Source organism: Crinia signifera, chromosome 3 (assembly GCF_055691185.1).
Source record: "Crinia signifera chromosome 3, ASM5569118v1, whole genome shotgun sequence".
In the NCBI taxonomy this organism is placed as follows: Eukaryota; Metazoa; Chordata; class Amphibia; order Anura; family Myobatrachidae; genus Crinia; species Crinia signifera.
Genome location: NC_139219.1, coordinates 214398360 through 214413268, shown reverse-complemented (window position 1 = coordinate 214413268; position 14909 = coordinate 214398360). Strand labels below are relative to the sequence as shown.

The window sequence follows — 14909 nt, the reverse complement described above, 5'->3', positions numbered from 1 at the left end:
GTTTATATATATAAAAAAAAAAAAAGTAAATAAAATTGTGATTTGCAATTTAGTGAATATCAGTTGAAGGATATCAAATTATCCTCTTAATTGTCTCCTTAGGCATTTGTTTATTTCTTCCCATAAGATAATTAAATTTTAAGTCAAAACCCTATATCTAACTAGATAATGTTGCATGTAACAGTAGGATTGCTTTACCATAGACTGTGCAATTGCCTTTTGTGCTGTTTAGTCTGGTGCCAGCACAAGGCAATCACATAGTGTATCTATGAGGACATTTCTGGAAAGCAGTTATTATAATGAAAATAAATAACTAAATACATAAAAATGCAAGCAGTTTAGAGCCAAATGTCCATTTAATTTGGAACATAACATACCCTTGCTGTAGTTGCAAAGGAGATCTATGTCCTAGTTACTGAGCATTTATGGATGACCAAGTTGCCACTCAGAAAGAAAATATATACATACATAAATACATACATACATACATACATACATACATACATACAATAGGGTTTTCAGTTGCCCAACCCAAGAACTGCATTAAGCAGGTGTTAAGGCCCATACACACTGGGTGACTGAGCTAAAAGTCGCTCAAAACAGCAGGTTTGATCGGCATTCAGCCAAAAGCCGCCCAGTGTGTATGCCCCAGCAATGAGTGGTGAGCGCTGCTGAGCACTTCCGCACCATCACCGAAAAAGCCGTTCATCTGCTGTTATTACCAGCAGATGAGTGGCTTTGAGGACAGCTTTGCATAGCTCTGCACTATGCAAAGCTGTCCACCCCCCGGTGTTGGTAAGGGGGAAAGTGTCTCAGTGTGTGTATGCACTGTGCAGCTTTCCCCCCAGTGATGAAAACAATAATCGCTGTCCATACCAGCTGGGCATAGTCGCCCAGTGTGTATGGACCTTTAGTGATGGTCAGTCCAGTAAAAGCCTAATCCAAACTGAACTGCTTTTATTCAGACACTGGTGTAGATGTATGAAGCAGTGATAAGGAAGGAGAGGTGAGCCAGATAAGAAGTGGCCCATGGCAACCAATCAGCTGCTTTGTAGAATTTTATATTATACAAATTATAGTTGTTACTCAAGTGCTGATTGGTTTCCATGGCCCTGGTTCACTTCTCCTCCCTTATCACTGCTTCATACATCTGCCACATAGGTACATTTACTAAAGCTTCTAAAAATAAAGGGGTGATGTTGTCCAGCAGATTCGTTCTTATTTCTTTATTGCATCCAAAAAATTATAGCCAAAATCGAATTAGTGGCTATGGACAACATCCCCTTTTCAGTGTTAGAAGCTGTAGTAAAAATTTAGCCCAGAGGTTTTGCTTTTTTTTTTTAAAGAAGACCATTAGCTTGGTGTAGTTGCATTGATCTGGCGTCACAAACCAATCAAAAACATAGTTGCTAGCTGTATTTCCTATACCCCCACAGAGGCATTTGCCATGCTGTCTATAATTGCTGATTATACTTGCCTACTCTCCTGGATCTTGTGGGGTCACCCAGTTTGTCTTTTAAAACCCCCATACACTGGTGCAATTTGGCCCGATTTCACAAGATTTTAATCCTATTTCTGAGCCCAATCTGGTTAAATAGGCCAAATCGCATGTGTTTAATATCTGCTCTGATTATGTTTTTAGATTTAGAACTTGTATATTGAAGATGAAAAATTGAAAACAAAAAAGTCTATAGAAAACCAACTGACTCAAATAGTCACAAATATATCACATTAGTATTAAGTGTATACACTTAGTATTAAGTGTATATACTTAATACTAATGTGATATATTTGTGACAGGCATGATATTTGGCAATATTAGTATTTTATATTATTTTATATTATTGTTCAATTTTAATTGTGCTTTATTTATCTTTAATAAATAGGGTACTTGTGGAGTATCACGGCTCCCACGATGGCCATCGCACGGGAAAAAAATTGCATGCGATTTTTAACAGAAAAGCATCCAAATGCATTGAAATTAGTATCAAACATGTTCAATGGCCCCCAAATGTCATTTTTGAGGCTGTACCACCCCCACTATCAACGCGAACCCGAAGCGTGGCGAGGGGCGGCGGTACGCGTCCTACGACCTTTTCATACCCCCACTATCTACGTCGGCGTGGAGTTGAGAATAGAAAGTGTGGCGAGCGCTGCGAGCCACCGAGCCCGAAGCGTGGCGAGCGCAGCGATCCCCGCGAGGGGACACGGATACCTTCACAGGTATCCGCGTCCCCTCGCGGGCTTCACAGGTGTCCACGTCCGCTCGCCACGCATCGGGCTCGGTGGCTCGCTGCGCTCGCCACACTTTCTATTCTCAACTCCACGCCGACGTGGATAGTGGGAGTATGAAAAGGTCGTAGGACGCGTACCGCTGCGCTCGCCACGCTTCAGTTTCGCGTTGATAGTGGGGGTGGTACAGCCTCAAAAATGACATTTGGGGGCCAATGAACATGTTTGATACTAATTTCAATGCATTTGGATGCTTTTCTGTTAAAAAAAGGATGCGATCAAATCGCATGCAATTTTGTAAAAAAAAAAACCTGTAAAAAACGGCAAAAATCGCATCCCATCGCATGCCACTATATATGGGAGCAGTGATAATCCACAAGTACCATAAATTGTTATAGACATTTACAGTGCGCTCTCAGTTATATTGTGTATTTTTTTAGCTTGTTTTGTTTCTATGGGAGCAGCACACTAGCATGTTCATGCAGTAGATTAATTGTATATAAATTCATTTAGCAGTTCTAATTGATTGCGCCCGATATACCGGTGGTATAATTTACTTAATTTATAGAAGAGCACCATCTTTGAAAAATAAACTTGTGAAAAGTGTTATTGAAGCCCCAAAAGATCAAGCATCAGAAGTCAAGGCTTTCACAGATGCGGTATGTGTACTATATACATAACTAAGGGCCTTATTTTGGTTCATTCTTTCTGACAAAATCCTTCTTAGATGGGCAAAACCATGTGCACTGCAGGTGGGGCAGATGTAACATGTGCAGAGAGAGTTAGATTTGGGTGGGGTTTTACTTAAAAGTGAGATCTATATTGCAGTGTAAAAATAAAGCAGTCAGTATTTTCCCTGCACAGAAACAAAATTACTCACCCAAATCTAATTCTCTCTGCACATGTTACATCTGCCCCCCTGCAGTGCACATGGTTTTGTCCATCTAAGAAGGATTTTGTCAGAAAGAATGAACCAAAATAAGGCCCTAAGTTACTACTGGTGCATCTAAACGTAAGGAATTCATAGTAAAAGACAAACCTATCCTATAAGAGAATTCCTAACCTGTAATTCTAAAAATGTAGTAAACGCATTACAGTGTGTCTACATTCTGGTTAACATTGGGAAAACCAGGTGTTTAAAAACCAGACTTGCAGTTTTTGCGTCTATAATATTAAAAAAGGTTTGGATAGTCACACTGTATCTTCACATTTGGTACTCGTGTAGTTTCACGGCGCACGTCTATAATATTAAAAAAGGTTTGGATAGTCACACTATCTCTTCACATTTGGTACTTGTGTAGTTTCACGGCGCCAGGATGAAAGAAGATTTTTTTATATATATTTTATATAAATGATATGTCATTCTAGAGCTCCTTAGCTCTTTCTGCACGCTTTATATGTTTTCTATATGTTTTTTACATATTCTTTTACTTTTTATCGATAATTAGTTGGTTTTAAAATATTATTATATATGTATTTTAATACCCCTTATTTATATGTATGTGGAATCTGCCATCTGTATAAATGGACTGAGAAGCACTTTTTAGCGCAACATATTTAGACGTAATCTTTCTTGGTAAAATGAAGCGCATGCTTTTGAGTGTGGAACGTAACCTACTATTTCCGGGAGTGTGGAACGCGGAAGTGACGTCACTTCCGGAAGTATGGACAGAGCGGCGCAAACGGGGAGACACATACAACGTGCCCATCAAGGACATTCATTTACTCAGGTATAAATACAGATCTGGGCAGAACGGGAATCAGGCTTCTGAGGAAGGATTTGATATCCGAAAACATGTTTAAGCCTAATACCCATTTCTTCCACTGGACTCTGACCTGCTGGAGTATTCCTAAAGGACTTTGTGGGGATTCCGGGACTTCATACCTGATCTAGGTACCATCTACATCCCAGGAGGAGGAATGAAGAGCTGTGGAATTAAATTGAATGGTGATATGCGCTTTTAATTTTATTGAATGCGAGTGTTTTTTGAAAATAAAGTGTTCCCCTGTTGTCTTGCTGAGGGGCAATCTTTTGGATATCTTTTGGAGTTTTACAGTATGGGAATCCTCTATAAAAAGAAAGCTGCTAATTCCTCAAAAGAACCTATTGCAAGCTTTAAAATATATGAGCAAATGTGAGTGCAACCAAGAAAATTTAAATTATTCCAATTCCTACAATACTTGCACTATGTTGTTTCTCTCTGTGTCATTACAGATTGTTTAAAAAAAAAAAAAAAAGGGGGGGAAGTATTGGTCTATTAATTTTTTTAAAGGTGTCTGGATATTGTTTTAGAATTGCCACTGTGTCACATGATTGTTTTTTACACTGTAATATCGGCTCTAACCCGATGCGCAGTCCTGTGCGCATCGGGTCGGACGTGCTACACATAAAAGTTAATTTGCGGGGCTTTGCCTAGAGTAGCTTGGAGTAGGCAGCACCTTTCAGCTCTCCCACATCAATGCTGCTCAATATCCGGTACTTGTGTATTATCTGGGCGCCCGATTTTTTCATTGCATGCCACTACTTAAAGCATGCGATGCGATTTTTCATTGTTAAGACCCGATTTTTAATTGTATAGTCACCCATGGGTGATTTCATACTCCCACTATACAAGTACGCATGGAGATGACTTTATATAGTGTGGCGAGTGCAGCGAGCCCGAAGTGTGGCGAGCGTAGCGCGCCCCGCGAGGGGACGCGGATTACTTTACATGTACTCTACGTCCGCACGCCACGCTTCGGGCTCGATGGCTCGCCACACTATATAAAATCAATTCCATGCGTAGTTGGATAGTGGGGGTATGAAATCACCCATGGGTGACTATACAATTAAAAATCGGGTCTTTACAATTAAAAATTGCATCGCATGAACTGTATGCCACTATATTGCATGCGATGCGATACAATGAAAAAATTGGGCGCCCAGATATTACACAAGTACTGAATTTCTGAGGAAATCTCTCCTCTACTACTAATGTACTGATAGCCTGCACACTGTGACCCCTTCTGAGCCAATTTACCAGACTCGCGATCGGCTGCCTGCGTACTTATGAGCCGAAGTTGGTGTGGAGTCCCTGCAAGCGGTGACAGCCTCTCTGCGCGGTGCTCGGCTATTGCTGTCTTCTCACCCTGCTGGTACGTGTGCCTCAGCTTCTCCCGACGGCTAGTTGCGATATCTTGAGAGTTGATCCCCGGTGACTAACTGCTTGCTATTCCGCTTGTCCTGGTGTGATCATCTTGAAATTCCCCTACTATAAGTGCGGGACGCTCCCCTGATTATTGTGCACGATGGGACAATGCTGCTATGAGACTGTACTTTCAGATCATGGAATATTGGCCGGACTAACGATCACTATTCAAGTATACCTCTCTACTATGGTTGCCTTCCAATGATCCTTTTGCCTCAAACTGTTTCTATTATATGTGCTTTTGCTAAATATTATTATTATTTTTTTCCCAATATATCTTTTATTGACAAGAAGAACATGAGTGTACAAAAGAAACATAATTGTAACATTATTATGTTTAACAGATTGGGTTACACCAATAATGACAGTAATTGACAGGATATACATTCGGTTTGCATGACGGTTTAGGGTGTTGCATCCCAATCACATATCAACCTTAAGTCTAACACTAGAACGGATGATCATTGGATAACGTTTCGGTTAGATACCAGGTGGTGTCAGAGAAAGAGTTTCTTAGTGCTGTCTTCAGGGGTGGGGACAGGGTTTGTATGTAGGGTAACCAAGTATTAAAGAACTTCATTTAGCGTTTTTCTTTTTGAATGGAAGTCTCTGTCCAGTCCATCATGAATAGATACATCATCCTAGGAAAGGCTAAGGACAAAGAGGAGGGAGTTGGGGAAATCCACTCCGACAATATTGTTTTTTTAACTGTCGCAGCTAATTTCACTAGTAGTAGTCTGACACCTGGTAAAATGCGTTTGCGGTCAGTGGCTGAGTATTGTCCCCAGAAAACCCAGGTTTTCGAAATAACAAAATCAATATTAAGTTTTGTTTTGATGTAGTCTTGAAATTCGGCCCAAATGGACTGTACCACGTCACATGCCCACATGCAATGTACTAAGTCTGCGTCCGGATTACCACATTTATAGCAGTTGGCGTTAGGGGCTCCCCCCGGTGAGAAATTTAAGTTTTGGGGTAAAATATGATCTATGTAGAAGTTTCTGTTGCATTTCTATGTATGAGGTAGAGGTTAGACTTTTGTTTAATGATTGGTATGCTGTCAGCATTGTCTTCATAGTTAGTTCAGGGAAATCATTTTGCCACTTCAAAAGACCTCTCGGCGGTTGTTCTAGTGGAATACTTTTCCAACATAGGTCATAAATATGCGATGTAGGTAGGGGTTTCTCCAACCGTGTATGGATTAGTTTGTCAATAGTGCAAAGTTTGGAAGGTAGGTCGGATAAAGGTAATACATAGCATTTCACCTGGATATATGTGAAGTGTGAGATTTGTAGGCGTGGGTATTTGTCTTTCAAGTCTGTGTATGACATGAAGACCAGAGAGTCTATCTTCAAAAAATTTGCAATAAAACGTAGGCCTCCAGTACTCCAACCCCTGAAAACATTGGAGAGTTGGCCAGGATTGCCCCACAGGGGGAGAAAAATAGACCTGTATTTTGAGGCATGTACGGCATTCCTGACCAACCTAAATGCCATGCAGGTAGTATGGAGAAGGAGATTATTCCTAGCGTCTTCTGGCATGGTCTGTGGGGTCTTGTGTAGTAGAGCTATTAGGTTTATGTTAGGGACGCTAAATATTTTTATCCACTGTGCGATACTCATTTTATTTTAAGTGAGAAGGCAGAATTGATATATCCTGTTTTGAGTCACAATGCTACATGAGGTCTTCTACAATGTCACTGGTACACACTATATGACATTCGTTCATTTTTACATAGTGGGTAGGCAAAGTTGTATCTCAGTTGGTTTAGGATTGCACATTTTCTCACAGTATACTATGTTGGATTATTTACATGTCAGACTGGAGGTTAGTTGCTATTTGTAAAATTGCTTTATATTCTTGTATAGCGGGAGAGCTGGGTCTACCCTAGCTAAGAAGGCCATTCATCTATTGTCCCTGTCTGTCATAGGTTTTATTATCCATTAACCCGAGCATATTTATTATGATCTAGGGTTAATTTTTTGGTTAGGAGCCAAATAACCTACCAGTATATTTTTAGAAAATGGGAATAGACCAGAGTACTCGTAGGAAACCGATGCAAGTACGGGGAGAATATACGAACTCCGCACAGGGCCATGGTGGGTATTGAACCCATGACCACCTCAATGCTGTTAGGCAGTAATGCAAACCATTACAACATCCGTACTGCCCCGAAGCATAGTTTAGTTAGTGGGAAAAGGGGACTATTCTTAAGGGATCCAAGTTGGGGGTAGGTTATACAGGGTGGGGGTTTATTTTGGGTAGTTTTGTTTTATTTATTTACTTCTATCTTTGATCATATAAGCATTGTTATCTCATTTGGATAAATGTGACAATATATTATATAATATACTATGTCCTTTAATGTATATCCTGATATTGCCCATGCTTATGTCCTTCCCTATAAACTCCGTTTATATCCTGTATGTATACTTTAGATTGTTTAGGGGGTTTTTGTATTCCTGTACTTTTGCAAAAATTCAATAAAAACCATTGAATAAAAAAAAAAAAAGATAATTTGCATGTGCAGCAATCAGCGGCACATTGTGGTTGCTTTTTAGCACCCACGATGTACCGAATTGGACTTTCCATGAATTGACCCGGGGGTCCTTTTATATGCATTGCATGTAAAAAAAAAAATGGCACATCAAGTGCCAAGTCCAATGTGAGCCCTCCCGGAGAGCTCATGGAAAATCACGTTTGATTTGTCATTAAGATTTAGTCCCCAAGACCCCTGGAAGAGTCGGCAGCCTTCTTGTATTTAGCCCACTTCCTAGTTAAATGGGCCGAGAAGGAAGCCTAATGACGAGATTCTGTGCTCAACATGTAATTTTAGTCCCGTCTTAAGCAAATGCATTTTCCCTAGCTCGTCACCTCCCACCACCTACTTATCTCCCGCAAAGGAAAGCATTCAAGTAGGCAAGTATGCTGCTGATCGTTTAGCATAGGTAAAATATAATAGTTTTGGATACATTTTAAAATTAATGTTCTTCACCTAATTCAGTCATAAACAAAAGACAAATTTCTAAGCTGTTTCTCGCAACAACAAAAAAAGGGCCAGTTAAGTGGTTAACTCACAAACTTACTGAAGGTTCCTGGCCAGTCTGGTACAAAACTACCAGATTAGTCATGGATGTCACAATGCGTGGGGACTTTAAGGTCACTGGCATAATGAGCTAATAAGATAAACTGAACAGTTCATAATGTAAATTACTTTCTTACATAAACATAATTAATCATTAAAAAAAGCATGTCTACGTATTTTGAAAAAAAAAAAATCTTAAATTAAGATGAGGATTGAGCGTTTATGCATCGTTTCCCCTACAGTTCATTTCCCCTATCAGGAAAAAACACTTATTATATAAAAGGACAGAGTAAGAAACTACAGGGAGGAGACGGTCGTGTTCAGATCTATTAAATTTGCAGTTTTAATTATGGTTCCCTGTTCCATGGCTTTTCCTGGTCCTAAAGATCTATACCTATGGATATCCCCAAAGTACCAAGGACCCAGTGGTAAGTCATAAAAGCTAATCAGCTCTTTACCTTTGATGACTTACCGCTGGATATGGTAGGCCTTCCTGTGGCTTAGTACCCTCTAATCATGTTATTCTCCTAAAATGTCAGATAATCCAATGTTTTTATTCATGTATGTGCATTTTCATAGGTTTTTTTCTTTGTGTGAGAATGAAGCATTGTACTGTATTTATTGAAATTTAAGCAACTAAAGTCCAGTTGATAACCTATAATCGAAAGATAAGCGATAAAATCCATGAGATTTTACTAATACGTTTACCTGAATAATTTAGATTTTAGAAATGAAAAAAAGTCTTTCTCTGGGACAAATAACAGGTTAAGAGTGACAGCTGTTCTGCAGCAATAAAAGAGACACTTGCTTGGACCATAAAGCACTGCCACTGGCATGCAAAAGACTGTAAGAAGGTATTATGGACCAATACAAGGAAATTTTAAACATTTGGTTCATCACGCAAGGCACGTGGTTTGCTATCAAGCAGACAAAAAGCATGGTTCCTCGTTGTTTGTGTGTGCGTTTACTTTTTTATAGCATGAAAATGCTGCATTTTCTTGGTGTGTTTTATCCCAAAAGGATTCAAGCTCCTCCAATAAGGCTGTGGCATTTTGAATGGTGCGCCAAGAGTGAGCCAATCATGGCACACAGGGTTGACGGTCAATAAGTAGGAGCCATATCGGGATGATCAGGGCTCGCCGCTAGTTGTGCCCCCTTCCAGCATTTTATAATAGATGCTGTGGAGCAGGAGAGCTCAGTTTGGCAGTGGAAGGGAGCAAAGAAGTGCTCCCGAAGAGAGGAAGCAGCAATAGAAGAGGTAGAAGAGCTAGCGGCAGAGCCAGAAGAGGGAAAAAAGTTGGCAGTGGGATCTGAAGACCTGGCGGTGCCAGAAGATCAGGATAGCTGCAGCACGATGAAAGCAAAAGAGCTAACAAAGCACCCCACTGCAGCCTCTACCAGCAATACTGGTAGGCAGCACACTTTCTGAAACAAGAAATCCAAGCGTTCGCACAAAAGGCTTTCACCGAAGCACTATGAAAAACAACAAGAAAACCACAGCATTTGAAGTAATCTATTGTCATAATACAAATGCCCACTGCAACCTCTCCATTTCGGGAAAACTAGATTCTCTTAATTTTATGCCGATTCATGAGTCGTTGCTCCCAAATGTTTGGTTAATTGTTTTGGTCTTACTGCAGTTGTTTTTAATAAAATATTTGTTACCTTCTTCCCAGCTTGTTTGGGTAATTTACTCTACAGTAAATTGACCTATCATCTACACCCACAGGTGCTGTTTGTGTGTTTAGGCAATTGGTTTATTGCAGTACCACATATGTTATATCAGATCAGAATCCTACCTAATTGCACAGTTAAGGGATATTTGCATCCAATTTGAGGGGATTATAGCACCCTTGGCATACACTTTCCTCTTTATATACTTGCAAATATGTGTCTTCTGGGGACCCCAGTCTTTTGACTACAGTCTTTTGTATTTCTACAAATCAAAGAGCCCAGGGCCGGGTGAGGTGAACCCACGCTGTTTAAAAAAAAAAATTATTCTATTTTTTACACAGAGAAGCCCGTCCCCAGTGACTCAATCTGCGACACTATGTGCATACACCGCTTGACAAATTCCCAGGGATTTACGTGTTGAGCGCACATACACAAAAAAATTACAATTAAAATCCCTCATCCTAAATTAAAATTTCTTTGAAAAATACATTTGTGAGCTAAACAGCAAGAGCAAAAATGCACTACTTGTTTACTAAATACTACAGTTACGATATAATGAGCCTTGCCGTTCAGTACTTACCCTGCCCAGTACGTAATGATGGCACTGAAATGCTGTGGGTCTAAAGATGAATGGAATCTACATATGGGACAGTGGGGTAGATGTACAAATGGTCGTTATGGGGGAGGAATGGTATTAGTGCTGTTATCTGCACTGATATAAAGAAGAAGTGTGAAAGGTGATATGATGCTACCTACAAGATAGCATGCTGCTAGCAGGGGCAATTTTGATCTAGACAGCTGAAGTTGCCATTGCAAATTCACAGTAGCAGGGCTGTCTCTGGACAATGAGACATAGTGCACTTTTGGTTGGGTTCGCTGGAGAGAGGAGTATTCACTTCCCCTGCTTCAGCACCAAAGATGTTCATACTCCTCTGTAATACTGCTTAGCATCGGCAAATAGGTGAAGCGGGAAGTGCTTTAGTGGCATGATATGTGCAGATATATTACATTTAACCCAGTGTCTGATCCAGAGCTGGGCAAACCAGTCCTCAAGAGCTACCAACACTTCACGTTTTTGAGAGCACCTAGCTAGTGCACACGTGTAGTCATTACAGACGGTCACATTTTCAAACATGTAGTGATGTAATTCCTAACTGACACATTCTACAGATCCACAGATGCACTGGTAAACATGACCTGTTAGTAGCTCTCAGGGACCAGGATAAAGACCAAAATTTATGTGACGAAAAACAGACTCCAACTGTAGGTGTTCCATGTAACTTACCATGAGATACATAGAATGATAAAACGCTGGTGAAGGAGTGCTAATTGACAGTTAATAGTATAGAAAAATTGATTCAAGTCAACTAGAACAAGATGTACCTTTGTAGCAAGCTGTGACACAGGAGACTGCAGGTCGGCCTGGAGCATCTGCTCCTTACTCTGTAAAAGAAAAGAAAAATCCCATTAGCCGATCATTACATATATTTCACTTCTGATCATGCTGTTAAACCTTTCTAACCATACAAGTCTGTAGTTTTTACCATAAGAATGGTTACCTTTTTGGTGTTGGTACAGCCTTCCATACCTAGTGTTCATTCTAGCACCCGACATATTTGAAAACCCATGCATTTCCTCTTCCTTGCCTGGGGTGTCGCTGTCTGATGTAGTGCTTTTAGCACAGTGTGGTCTGTATACCAGCACTGATATGCAAACTAGGCTTTAAACACCACAGCAGACAGTGACACCCCAGGCAGGGAAGAGGAACTGCATGGGCTTTCAAATATGGCGGGTGCTAGCATGAACACTACATACCTATGCCGCAAAATCTATTATGTCACAAATGTTAAAAATAACAGTATAACAAATACACATTAATTATCCATAATCATCTTGTGAAACAACAAAGTGTCTTGCCATCCATTAAGAATCACTAATTTATATTCCTACAGTTTTTGATGTTAAAGCCTGGATCACTCCTCTGTCAATTTCCCTCTTCAGTTGGACACGGATCATATACGGGTGCAGGTCATTATGCAGCACTGACAAGTCAAAATTAATTGACAAAATGCCTAAATGAATAATAAATACTAAACCCATGCCAAGTGAATGTCAAAATTGGTGTGAAAATTTCCAAGCAAAACATTTTTATTCATCATAATGACCTGTAATGTTTACCTTATATAGGAATATAATCTTTTAACACAACTTTTTTTATTTGAATTTATATAAACAAATGTGAGCGACCCTGGCATTTTCTCTCTTATAGAAATGTCGACATTCATATTTTGCACTTCTCTCACAGAGATGTCATTTTTAATGGACATCTTTAACATCTCTCACAAAGATGTTGGCACTCAAAGGGTTAAGAAGAAAACCAAAACCATTCCATAAGAAAAGTTCCACTAGTTCTGCTGTTGGCATTTCCTACCTTATGACAGTGCCTCCAATGTTACGGAGACAAAACATCTGCAGGAGATGCACCTCTTGTACATATGTGCATAGCGGTGTCAGAATCTGTATACCAAGCACAACGGAACCGGCCATGAAAACAAATCTGCAGCTGCTGCATCTTCATATGCAGATTCAGACTCTGTTGCACATGTACATAACATATTGCTCATTCTAGAACTCTGCTCCTTTCAAAATCTGTGCAGTTCCTCTTTCCTGCCTGGGGTGTTGCAGTCTGCTGTGGTGCTTCTAGCAGAGACTGGTCTACAGTATATGTCAATAGAGACCAGACTGTGCCAGAAGCACCACAGCAGACAGTGACACCCCAGGCAGGGAAGAGGAACTGCATGGTTTTCAAAGGTGCATGGTGCTAGAATGAACACTATACAAGTGCTGCATATAAACTTTTGCGCGAAAACGAAAAAAGGTATATTTGGCATGTCTACAGCAATATAGTTTGAGGATGTTTCTGTACATAAAATAACGTTTAGATGTTTTTAAAATAAATGACTAGTCAGAACGTTGTATGGAACACGTGCACTGCAGGTAACAGGACACCACTAAAACAAAGTATGGGAAATTATCCACATGAAACGTGTGATTGTCGTGTTCTCAGCCTGCTCTTCTACTCTTTTCCCAGGAGTTCAATATAGGTTACTGTATAAATGGATAAGTGAATCAGTGCTTTCAGCAGTCTCATGGGTTACTAAAATACAGTATCACTGTGATCCTGATGTTTTTTTATGACCACCAGTAAACCATGAACCTGCACAGTGTTTCTAAAATCAGCCATTACACACAAGTGACCATTAAAACCTGTTTACTCTGGTGGCAGGCTGTTGCTGTCCTAAGCTTATTTGGGTAATCATGTGCAATGGAAAAAGTACCATGTGTTCACTTCAGAGACACATACCCACACATAAATTAGTTTACATTCAAGAATGCTTAATCCACTCACACAATGCAAAGTCCAACTTGAAGTTAATACATATTCGTTTTATTTCTGTAATGCTTATAACAACTACACATGCAAAGATTATTTGTGGTAATTTCAAATAACAGCATTGTTAGTATTTTAAGCTTAATTTATTGCTCAGCAGCTATATGAGAAAAGAATCAAGCCCTTTTCCTGAACAAATGAAAAACTACCACCCTATGGCAATTGGCCATTAACAATGACCTCCAGGTCAGATGAGTCGACATTAATATACGAGTTAGTCATGCACAGAAAAATTGTGCAAGCTAACAGGCACACAAACACACATATAGAGTATATCAATGAAATGAAGATATTATTTTCACCTATAGAAAAACAGACCTTTATGTATGGCTGCGTGCTAAGATGTGCACATTTGGCACACACACAGAGGACTATTTGTGATTGATCCAAATATAGCTCTCTTGGTGATGTAATCTGGCAAGGTTCACCAGTAATATTTGTTTCTAAGATCCTTGTAAACGGATTTGAACTGATGATGCAGCAAGTCACAGACAGATGTTGTATTCGTCTTTATGTGTAGTACAGATTAAAAAGAGCCCCTGAAGAAGTCTTTTTGAAGATGAAATGCATAGGATATACCGGTAGGAATCAGAACACACACTGAGGATCCTACATTGAAAACCCACACATCAAAACAAGGGTCCCTAGGTCTGGGAAGAAGTAAATATACAGTCATGGTGTTCTGTATGTTTAAATAAATTATGCATTTCTCTCAATGTCACTCCCGTTGAGAGAGTAGATACCGCTGAGCCTTCCTCAATTTTAACCTAGAATTTTTGTCCTCTCAGGATATGGCAGGATCCAGAAGAAAATATATATATTTTAAAGTAATGGATTAGTGCAAATAAACCTCACTAATTGAGGGTATATACCTGCGGATATTTAAAAGTTCATTATCCTATGAAGCAGATGAAAACGCTCTCCTAACTGTTTATATTATAAGAGTCTGCCGTCTGCACCGGAAGCCAACGTTTCTGTCCGGTTTCTTTTCTACTAAAGTTTTGTGGCGACCCCCTCCCCCCTCCCCCCTCCACGACACCCATAGAGGGAGAATAAATGAGTGTGCCGAGCGTAGCGAGGCACCAGGCCTGCTGCATGGCGATCCACGTCCTCCCCTTGGCGGGATTTCGTCAGTCGGGATACCGGCGTCTGGAATGGGATGGAGGGGGAGGGGGGGTTGTAATGGCATGTGTATGTTGAGGACAGTCAGTGGAATGTGTCTGTGGCCAGAATAGAGTGTTATTATGGGGTGTATATTGGGGGACAGTAATTGAAGTGC

At 40.1% G+C, this 14909-nt stretch overlaps 1 protein-coding gene across 3 annotated transcripts in view; it reads right to left on the bottom strand.

The window, feature by feature from the left end:
• Positions 1 to 14909, bottom strand: part of TDRP (testis development related protein) — a 138729-nt gene that overhangs the window by 34219 nt on the left and 89601 nt on the right. For all 3 annotated transcript variants that reach the window (XM_083177382.1, XM_083177381.1, XM_083177383.1), the window contains one exon: positions 11563 to 11622. In XM_083177382.1, coding sequence (XP_083033508.1) covers positions 11563 to 11622 — 60 coding nt within the window. The remainder of the gene's footprint in view (positions 1 to 11562; positions 11623 to 14909) is intronic.